At 46.0% G+C, this 11403-nt stretch overlaps 1 protein-coding gene across 1 annotated transcript; it reads left to right on the forward strand.

Annotated features, from left to right (window-relative positions):
• The first annotated feature begins 633 nt into the window (after nucleotides 1-633).
• CRHBP (corticotropin releasing hormone binding protein) lies at nucleotides 634-9069 on the forward strand. The gene is made up of 7 exons (XM_009701347.1): nucleotides 634-785; nucleotides 1238-1331; nucleotides 1960-2117; nucleotides 4191-4401; nucleotides 5715-5863; nucleotides 7211-7328; nucleotides 8844-9069. The coding sequence occupies exons 1-7, from the start codon at nucleotides 705-707 to the stop codon at nucleotides 8999-9001; spliced, it is 969 nt and encodes a 322-aa protein (XP_009699649.1). The 5' UTR covers nucleotides 634-704; the 3' UTR covers nucleotides 9002-9069.
• The last annotated feature ends 2334 nt before the right edge of the window (nucleotides 9070-11403 follow it).

Raw genomic sequence — 11403 nt, forward strand, 5'->3', positions numbered from 1 at the left:
AATTTCTGTATGAAAGCCGTGTCTGGCAGGGAGAACTGCCTGGTTTTGCCCGTGTACTTGCTGTGGACCCCTTGTGCCCCAGCTGCAGGTGCAGGACCTGGAAGTCAGCGGGTCCCCCAGCCCTGGCGGGATGCTCACCCCAGGCTGCAAGCCTGGCTGGGATGCAGGGGTGCCCACCCTGGCCTGGCCAGTGGGAAGCACCTAGCATGGGGGCTGCAGAGACCTGCATGTCATGGAGCAGAAGGAGGGAGGCAGGGAGTCCTGGAGGTCCAAAATGCCCCGGGACTGGACAGCAGGAGAAGAGAAGGAGGGAGGGATGCTCCTTATTCCTTGCTTTGGAGTAATTAGAAATAAACACACCACATGAGTGCCCTAGCTGCGTGGGGACAGGCTCTCCTTCCCAGAGCTTTTCGATTCCGCCAGGCAGATAAGTAGAAAAGACATCTGTCAGTGAGGGGAGTTCGACCGGCTTGAAAATTTGTGGCTGTGATTTGGACCCTTGTCATGCCCACGTACTGTGTCACTGCGAGAGGAATTCAGTTACCATGGGTTACCCTATCAGTACGGGGACCAAGTGCCTCCCCTCCCAACAGCTCTATAAAAAGAGTCTCTCCAAGATACCCCAGTGGCTCCTGCCTACCCGCGCAGACCGGGAGAAACTTGGCTGCAAGGAAAGAGGGAGGGCCGCCAGAGGAGGTGTCAGCATGCCGTCTGCTTTCCAGTTTCAATGCCACTTCATTCTCATCTTCCTGGCAGCCTCCAAGGGGGAAACCAGATACCTCGAGGTGAGCAATGGGGCTGACAACCGAAGCGCTTTGCTGTGCTTTTAGCTGCTGTCTTCTAACTTGTAGTCCCAGCTTTCGAGCACTGTGCTTTTTCCTCTCTCCCCTCCTATTCCCACCTCTCCTGCCTTAAATCTACATGTGAGTAACATTAATGCAACAGTCCCGTGTGTCATCCACCTTCCCCCACATTTGTTTATCCTCTCTTTTCTCAAACTTGCATTTTGGCTGATTATTTAAGAGACTCACTCTGCACTGAGCTGCTGGGCTCACTTCTTAAGCTCCAGGTTTGTTCCCCTCTACTGCAGGTTGGCAGCTTTCTGACTGAGCTCTTCCAGAGCTGCACTGTTTCTGGAGGAGGGATTTAATCTGCTGGAGCCTGTTCTTGAGAGGTGCAGGGAGGAGGCTGCATTTCAGTACACCCCAGCCTCTTCTTGCCATCTTTCCTTCACCAGGTGAGGGATGCCCATGAAGATGAACCCTTCCTACTCCTCAGTGAAGATCTGAAGCGAGAGCTGTCTGCAGGGCAGATCTACCGGCGGTCACTCCGTGAGTTTCTTTGCTGCTCTGGCGGGGACCATTGGTGGGTGAGAGAGTCCTGGGGGGAGCTCGGGGCTCAGGGAGGGGAAGGGGACTATTGGGAGTGACAGAGCTGCAGGTGCTTTTTGCCAGGCAGGGGAGAAGAACAATGTGTTAAAAATCTCAAACTGTAGTTGAAGCAGAGGGATTGAAACAGGGCTCTGAAAAGAGGTTAGGGCTCAGAGTGGAGGGGCCCCAATAATGGGAGGAGGACGGGGATTGTCCACTCATGTCTTTGTGCAGGGTCATGTCTCCAGGGCATGGGGACAGATGGAAAAGCTGTGATTCAAGAGAAATCTGAAGGAACAGGGTGTTTGTGCACTTGTGCACATACACACACGGTTTTTTGCTCAGAAATTCTTCAAAGTGTCGTCTCTCCTGTGCCCCCCCCTCGCATGCGTGTGCTCGCACCTGTGAGTTACTATTCATCCTCCGATGCTCAGCAGGCTCCTAATTTCTTCAGCTGGATCACCCTTTCCTCACCGCCATCTGGGTCTAAGCATGGGGGTGTCTCCTCCCTCCCCCTTCCCCGTACCACAGGAGCCGGTCTCCCTCTCCAGCAGCCTGAGGCAGCAGCTCTGTGTCTGTCTTTCTCCAGGGTGCATCGACATGCTGAGTATAGAGGGGCAGTTCACCTTCACCGCACAGCAACCAGAGCTGCACTGTGCGATCTTCTTCATCGGGGAGCCCGACGAGCTCATCGCCATAGACTACGACTTTGTAAACATCGACTGCCAAGGGGGCGATTTCCTGAAGGTAAGAAGCTGACAAGTCCTACTGCACTCCCCCTTCCCTGCTCTCATCTGGCATGTGAGACTTTTTCTACGTGTGGAAGGGGCAGGCGAACTCATGTGTGCACAAGCATACGTGTGTGTTTGTGCGTGCAGAACAGGCTTTCATAAAGCAGCCATCTCTGGGATGGTTATTCTTCCTCCCTGAGGTACTTTGGGTGCATACCCCCCATCACCACCCCCCTAAAGCAAAGTCAGATGCAGGCTGAGGATCCCTCTCCAAACTACAGCATCGGCTCTTGCAGACTTTTCCAGGAGCACCTCTACTGAGTGTCCACACCTGGGGGACTGACTGAAAATGTTGGTCAGTATGAGCCGAGTCCCTCAGCCCTGTCAGGAGGGTTTTCTCATTGCACCGTGAATCACAGGAGCCCTGCAGATAATGATACAGCTCTCTGAATGGCTGTTACTGCTCCTGGACCTTCACTCCTAGGTCAGTTAACATCAGCTTATTAATCAGTGAATCATTGCAGGCTTTCTTTCAAATGGCCCCACTAGAGCTTTTCAGGATGTTGGCTCTGAACAGAGAGTTTCACGACTCAAAGCCATTCATATCCCAGTATCAAAAAAATTTACCAGCACATTTTGTTGGCAGGTAGAAGCATTGACCAAGATCTGAACTCAGTTCAGGAGAGAAGGGGAGGCTCAACGGCCCCTGGCTGCCCCCCCTCATCTTGTGTTCTGCCCTTTGTGCTGCAGTGGCCATGCACAGCACAGACCCCATTCCACCCAGTGGTAAGCTGAGCTCCGGGGAGGAGAAGGAAAGCTGCCCTTCAGCCCTTTCCTTGTCTCCCTGTCTTGGAGAGATGCTGTAACCCTGCTGACTTTACCCTGGGGAATCCCTGGCTGGGATCTCTCCCCTTGTTGCTACAGGGAGGCTGATATCAGCATCTTACGGGTCCGAGGATTTTGTACCTAGACTTACAGCCACTTGTGGAGGCTAGAAAAATTCCAAGAGACCTTTGAGGCTTCATAGAGGTTTCCTTCCTTTGATCATGGGGTCCCCAGTTTCTGCATTATACTACTGTATTTATACAGGCATCGTTTCCCTGGTGTAATTTGAGCACCCAGGTCTCATTACTCAGAAAATTTACAGTTCTGGCAAATTCAGACACTGATCCTACAGCTTTTCCATGAGGAAGTCCCACACATACTCACATTAAGATTACTCACTGAAGCGATGGCAGGATCTGGTCCTTGGATTTTCAAAGTATTGACTGGAGCGTAGAAGGAATTACCAGGTGAGAACAGCTAGGAGGGAATTGAAACAGCGAAGCAGGAAATTGTGCAGGTATGCTAGCGTTAATACAGATTTCTAGTTCTGACACATTTCCCTAAAGACAGTGAGGGCAATTTGTCGCTGTTTTTGTTGCGAAGGACAGATTTGTAGAGGTTGCTGCTTAAGGTCCAGCCAAGTAGATAACATTTGTTCTGCTTTCTAGTGGTTAGGACAAGCTGAAAGAACAGATGCAGGAGAGAGCAATACCTCTGCCAATAATTATTCCCCAAAGCTTTATTGTATTCCAATACCTCCGGAATGCCTCCAGGCCCATTAATGACAAGCTGCAAAACATGGATGCTGGAAAATTACAGGCCAGATCAATAGGCTTAATGTCCAGAGTCTGAGAGTGGGACTTATGTTTCATGTGGCTTTCAAATCAAGCTGGTCAAAAAGTTCTCTTAGCAATAATGAAATTGCAATAGTAAGAAATTTTTTAAAAAAAAGATGCAAATGTCATGATGCTGGAGCAAGAAGAGCTTCTTCCCTCAAGAAAAGGTCACTAAAATTGTCACCTGAAGGAAATAAAGGCAATATTAAAATTTATATGTATCCCTTTCCTAAATACTGATTGAAGCTTGAATAACTAGTTAAATGCTAGGAAATCAATAAATACAAAGAATTTTTGTTTTTAATTGGTGGCTTTGAACAGGCCATCTGGTGTCAAAATAAAACAGTGTCTGTAATACTTCATGTTTCTCTTCTCTGCTAACAGAGCGATAAGCAAAAGCCTTGTTTTCAATTATTGAACCCCTGTAGGTATTTGATGGCTGGATACTCAAAGGACAGAAATTTCCCAGTTCCTTGGACCATCCCCTCCCCACTTCGCAAAGATACATAGACTTTTGTGAAAGTGGTAATATTCACAGAAGCTTCAGGTCATCACAGAACGTGGCAATGATCTTCTTCAGGATTCACCAGCCAGGCAATGGTTTTACTATCACAGTCAAGAAAAATGCCAACCTGTTTCGTAAGTCTGCATTTTATACTGTCAAATTGGCTTGCATTTGGGGCAGGAAGCAAAATGAACACATTGTTTTGCATTGAATTCTCTCGTTGGCGTTATCTGTACTGACACGGCTCCAGTAATGCCAGCAGAGCGATGCACACCTGTATGCCTAAGGATTTGACTCAGGCTCAGTGTGTGTCTCAAGAAAAAAATAAGTGAAGCATGAGAGATAACTTAGGCATGGCTTCAATATTCAGGACCAGAAGGCTCTTTCAAAGAAGATCTCTTCCAATCTAATATTGTCATGTTCCAACACATTTGGCTAGAATAAATAGTATTAATTCAGAGAGTTTAATCTCAGCAATTTCTAGATCTGGGTGAACAATGAGGAAAAAATATTTGAAAAAGCTCAACAGCAAAACCAGTGTATTGAATAGTTATGTGATAGTTATGAGTGATATATGATCCCAAGGATCTATTTGCAAAAAGCCTGTGAGCTGGCAAGGCACAAATAATGGTCACTTGCATCGTTTTTCCAAGAGGGGCCAAGACATTTAGCAATTTTTGTTCAGGCCAGTCTGATTTATCTGCCTTACTATGCAAAGGATGAAGATGATGGCATGTCCACCCAGTCCTTGCTTTGAGTTGTTCAGACACAAGCCTGCAAGCTGGGTCTCCACGCTGGTGTGGCTTCATGCCCGTGGATGTGATTACTATCTGCAGCTGCTGGAGGTGGCTTGTGTCCTTCACCAGCCTGCTGAAGCAGCTGCGGGCCTCCAGGTCTGCATGGAGGATCGCTTGGATTGCACTCACAGATGATAATCTATTCCCTTACCTGAACTGTTATGTTTGAACTTTAAGGTAAAATCAGCATGTACCTGCTCTAGTTTCAGTGGGATGTTTTGTAGGATAAGGAACTGCAGTTAAGAGGAGCGGAATATGACTTAAGGGGTTGCTGGCAATATCAGATGATAACCAGTCAAAGCTAAAAAAAAGCTGCATCCATATTTAGCCTCCTTCAAACTGGCAAACAATATGAGCCTTTGACAACATGACCCCTGACGTATGGATTTGGGGTGTGAGCTCTCCCACTAACCATTTCACCCTTGAGTTCTGCCAGATCTCATGCTGCATGGTAAGCAACAAGCAGGGAATTTTTAGGGAACAAATGCTATGCAAGAACCCCAGAATATGCCATATGCATATTTTTCAGCATTTGGTTGTAACTTTCAGTAATTAAATCATCTGTTCTTTGTTAGTACTGAAAGTACATAACTTTGCTACATGCAGTGATGACTGCACAAATAAATCTTACACTTTCTCCCATGCCCCAGCTTGCAATGTCATCTCTCAGACTCCCTCAGGAAGGTTTACCATGGTCGTTCCTCATGAGCACAGAAACTGCAGCTTCTCCATAATCTACCCAGTGGTGATAAAAATAACTGAGCTTATCTTGGGACATTCAAATGGCCTCTATTTAAAGGTGAGTTGTTTGTTTCCTAAGAAATTGCTACCATATGCAGTTTTCCTGGGCATGGGAGAGGGAAGGGGGTGAAGCAGGGATAGTCTGTGGCACTGGCTGCTAAGGCACGTGCGCTCCAGACCATAAGCGCATACACTGAGGGCTCTGGTTTCCCCCCAGAGATGAGAGCTGGGTCTGTCTCTGTTGTTATTGTCTCCATAATGTCGCAGAGGCAATCAAATTATGCAAAGTACCATTAATGCATGTAAATATTGCTTGCATAACAAAGGGGGAAACCTGTCTGTCTGTATTTAAACCAATGAAAGCAGCATCCACTCTGAGCAGAGAAAGGAGACACAGGTTAGATAGTGAGGTATTAGCATGGAGAAAATAGAAACATGCTTACAACTGATTCCCTGCTCAGCATGCTGAGCATCCTCTGCTCCATCTGCTCTGATGCACAACACAGGGCTGGGGTTTGGCCACAGCATTTGGTGCTTGGTGATGACCAGACAGGAGAGGACAAGAGCTGTTGGTGGCAGCTGGTGCCTGGGAGGTCTAAGAAGGTGCAAATTCCAAAGTATCCAGAAGGATAAGTTTGTCTTCTGCCGCAAGAAACTTTGTTTTCTGCTGCCAGTGAGACTGGCAGCCTAGGTCCTTCATGGGGGCTGCCAGTATCAGAGCAAACAAGGCTTTGAGAGATGGGCAAGTGAGTTGACTTATTCAGCAGTAGGCAGAAATGGGACAACAGCAGGAGGATGATAAAGAAATTAGGCTCTTAAATAGCAGCATATGGGTGACAGCCCAAAGGTGCACAAGGTGTCCATGCAAGGTGTTTTAGGCAAGCAGCATTAATTTTCAAGAAAAGAACAGTTGTGCATCTAATATACAGTGGGCCATTGTCATAACACAAAACTACTCTTTTGGTTAATTCCTACTTTAATTAAACATTGCCAGAACCGTGCATTTTAGCAACACTTACTGCTTAGGAATAAGTATGGATTAGTGGAATTTAAGTTCCTGCCTGCCAGATGAGTGTGGCACATGTGCAGCCCATGCTTGTATTAATTTGATTACATGTCTAGGCATCCACAATCGGATTGCTTATCCACACTAAAAGCAGTTGAATCAACACCTTAACTACTTGTCAGTAATTTTCAGAGCCTACTTAGGTCTTTCGTTGGAATCCCTTAAAGAAATTAACTGACTAATGTCAAATCAAAGTAGTATTGCTCAGCATGAGAACAGCCTGATTTCACACAGGTTTGAGCAGAGAGGACTTCTAAAACCTATTGTTGGCTGTGATCATGTCTAGATAACTACTACCTTTTGAAGATAAATGATCGCTTTTAATCTCCGCCTTTTTAGAAACCATCAACAGGCTGTGCAGGGGCAGGAGATTTTGTAGAGCTGCTAGGAGGCACTGGCTTAGACCCATCCAAGATGTTTCCACTAGCTGATCTCTGTCACTCCTTTCACGGATCTGGTAAGAACTCCTTCTTTCATTTACGTCCACGTGATAAAATAGTTAACCAGAGAGAGTCATGCAGAGCCCTTCCAAAACTAGATTTCCTGCTAGACTGGTGAACTCCATATGTAGCAGAACGCGACACCTAAAGCTACTCGAGACTGCGGCTGGGCTGTGTGATACAGCAAACCCACGACCACCTTCACTTGCCCTGGAGTAATCATTATGACAAGGTTAAGTTATACATATTATTAAAGTGCTTGTCCTGTGTTGCATATGAATATTAGATTGTTAACAGATAAATGAGCCTGGAAATTCATAACAAATGAAGGCAGAGAGTTAAGGAGTTGTTTCAGTTAAGGAGTTTTTTCTCACTTACTCAGTGTTTCCAAAGCCTCCTTTTCTGCTGCAGGAGTAACACATACCCCAAAAGCTTCAGAGCTCCCTCTCTCTGCTTTGAACCCTGGAGGAGCTCTGAACCTGTTTCACTATCATGCCAGGTTGGTGACCTCTTTTTCCCCATAAAAATAAGAATTACCAATTTCCCTAATATTGAATACAGCAGAGTAGTAAGTGTTGCAGTGATCTGACAGATGAGACTCTGTGGCACATGCATTGTACCTTGGGAGTATGAACGGGTGCACCAGAGAAGCGGCATTTCTGCAAGGCTGGAGACTAGGAACATGCCTGGCATTTCGCCCTGTGGTCTCCCTTGCCTTTCATCACACCACAACTTAATGGTCCAGGCACTGTTCAAAGCTTTAACTGGCAAGCGCTGGTGCTGAGTGAATACTAAGCACTGCAATGAGATTAAAAAGTGCTTTCCTGGTGGTGCGAAGGAAGGGAAATCCCATCTCAGCAGCCCCCACTCTCCCGATGACCCACCAGACTTCTCCTCCAGTGAGCAAGGTGCTTCAAGTTCACCAAATGAAATGGGCTTTGCTAAAATCCCGCTCAAATGGCTTATCTGAAGCAGTGGTTAGCGATACGCTTGATTTCCCCCAGAGTGAGTCCATATGCTGGGCACTGCCATTTGAGTTTGCCTCAGTGGGACTCTCACATACCTTTGTTCCAGTGAAGAACCTCCTTACGCACAAAACCACTCATCTCTCTAACAGGAAACATTTCAATATTATTAATTTTGGATATCTCCAGGATAGAGTGCTATCACCCTTACCCATCACTAGTGATATCTAACTGTAGCATATCTTGCCAAGTGCAAACATGTACAGACCTCTGCATCATGTCTGCTGTGAGACTGCAGGTGGATAGGAAGTGAGTGGCATCTGCATGAATAAAGCTTACAACACTTGATTAAATACCCAAGCCACTGTAAAGTAAAACTAACAAATACAAAAGAAGGTATTTGGTCAGCAATGCCACCAATAGCCAGTCATTACTACACACAAATTTGCATTGTTTCTAAAATTGTATGTATTGGTGCTTTGTAATTCCCAACACTATATATCTCTTTTCCCTATGTCTCATTAAGTATATCTTTATAACTCCTCTGTATCTCTTTTCCCTAACTAGCTCAAATGAAGATTGGCTGTGACAATACTGTGCTGCGAATGGTCTCCAGCGGCAAACACATCAATCGTGTGACATTTGAGTATCATCAACTCGATCTGCAGCAAGCAGAAAACAGAAAGGAGAACAGCATTGAGGAATTCTGCTTTCCTAGTATCTGAGAAACCAGGCCATATATTTTCACATAGCTAATGAAAATAAGGTTCTGGTGAATTAAAAAAAAAATGTATTTTTTCTTTAACCAGCTGGTATAATCAAGCCTTTCTATGGTACAAGCATATTTCTTTTTTCATACAAATCAGTCATCCCCATGAGCAAGCAAGAAAAATCAACCAATGTATTAATCTTTGTTACTATCCTTATGTTTTTTCTGCAGTATTTAAGCTCATTTACCACATCCAAAATCAATAGCAAGGACAGAAGTCTATGTTTCCCATATAAATATTATTAGGAACACAGACTCAAACCATCTGTGTATCTAGTCTGAGGACAGATGAAACCCACAATAAGTATAAACTTCGTGCAGCAACTTTATCCTTTTATATCAGGTATAAACAAAAAAATCAGATGGTGGAATACACTTCCAGTTTTGCAAGAGGAAAACCAACATCAGTGTGTGTAAAAACTACTGGTGTGTTTATGACTATAAATGTACTATTTATTTCTAATGACATGTTTTTAATAAAAATTTATAGCATGGAAACTTCCTTACACAAATTGAAACATAAATAAACACATTCAAAGAATTGGAAAAATGTTATTATGTTGTATTTTTCTGAAGAGTTCTTTTAACATTCTGGTTAAACTTCCTAAGTCTTGTGCAGTTTTCTGGAAATGATGATTTTGAACATATGTTGCTGTAAAACTGTGGACTATTAAAGTAACATTATGGGCAGAAACTTCGTTTGCCAATATTGCATACACCTTCATGTGGAGTACTTTCCAGCTGTATACTTACTAGCACCATCCCTGTTTAAGGTTTTTGGTCAGGTGTCCTGCTGACCCATGGAGGCAGAGATATACAAATAGAGATTAATTTTTTCCAGATTTGTGGTGACACAGAAGAGGAGTGTAAGCATGGAGACCTCCAGGAAGCACAGCCCAGCAGAGGTCCAGAGTTGCGTCCTATCTCAGAGGGAGGCATATGGACCTATTCATGTGTTTTCTGGGACTGCTACCCAGCAATAATGACAGCAAACTCTTCCTCCTCTGATGTTCAATTAACTGTCAACGTTGTTTAAACTAGCTGAATGCCTGATATCTCCAGCACTGATTTCTGGCTCTTAATCTGATAGCCAGTCACCAAAAATCAAGTGTCTTGAGTAATCAGCAGCTCTGAAGCTAATCTCCCTCAACTGAAGTGGGTGAAAACTACAGGATGCCTCAGACTCTTCTTCTGTAGGGGTTTGGGAGCCCAGTTTTGGTGACTGTCTCATGAACAGAGGGATGTGTTTGGCAGCCTGGTCAGCCTCAGGCGAGCGGGTCCACCCTGCAGGGCTGTGTTTATGGAAAAGGTGGGGATTGTGGGAATGTTTTACTTTGTTCAAAAAAAAAATCACACAGAACTGCTGCTGGTTACCACAAGGCATGGAGCAGCCCTGGCTCAGGGCTCTGAGTGGGGTGTCCTTGGCCACCACATCCCTGCTCTGGCCCCATGCGACCCACATGGACATCCTGGGCCCACAGTGCAGTGCTGACAGTGCTGGCATGGCCACCCAGCACCAGAGACACCAAAATCAGGGAAAAAGAACATCAGGGCTCAGTGAAATAGTTTTTTTCCTCAAAAAACTGCAGTGACAGAGGATCAGGTCCAGCCAGCATGGGTTCATGAAAGGCAAGTCCTCTTTGACCAACATGATCTCCTTCTATGACCAGGTGACCCACCTGGTGGATGAGGGAAATGCTGTGGATGTGGTCTACCTGGACTTCAGCAAGGCCTTTGACACTGTCTCCCATGGCATTCTCCTGGAGAAGCTGGCAGCTCATGGCTTGGACAGGCATACCCTTTGCTGGGTAAAAAACTGGCTGGCCGGCCGTGCCCAGAGAGTGGTGGTGAATGGAGCTAAATCCAGTTGGCGGCCAGTCACCAGTGGTTTTCCTCAGGGCTCAGTGTTGGGGCCAGTTCTGTTTAACATCATCATTGATGATTTGGACAAGAGGATCGAATGCACCCTCAGTAAGTTTGCAGACGACACCAAGCTGGGTGGGAGTGTTGATCTGCTGGAGGACAGGAAGGCTGTACAGAGGGATCTGGACAGGCTGGATCGATGGGCCGAGACCAATTCTATGAGGTTCAACAAGGCCAAGTGCTGGGTCCTGCACTTGGGTCACAGCAACCGCATGCAACGCTACAGGCTTGGGGAGAGTGGCTGGAAAACTGTGTGGTGGAAAAAGACCTGAGGGTGTTGGTCAACAGCTGGCTGAACGTGAGCCAGCAGTGTGCCCAGGCAGTCAAGAAGGCCAACAGCATCCTGGCTTGTATCAGAAATAGTGTGGCCAGCAGGACTAGAGAGGTGAACATCCCTTTGTACTCAGTACTGGTGAGGCCACACCTCGAGTGCTG

This window comes from Cariama cristata, unplaced genomic scaffold (assembly GCF_000690535.1).
Source record: "Cariama cristata isolate BGI_N322 unplaced genomic scaffold, ASM69053v1 scaffold22875, whole genome shotgun sequence".
In the NCBI taxonomy this organism is placed as follows: domain Eukaryota; kingdom Metazoa; phylum Chordata; class Aves; order Cariamiformes; family Cariamidae; genus Cariama; species Cariama cristata.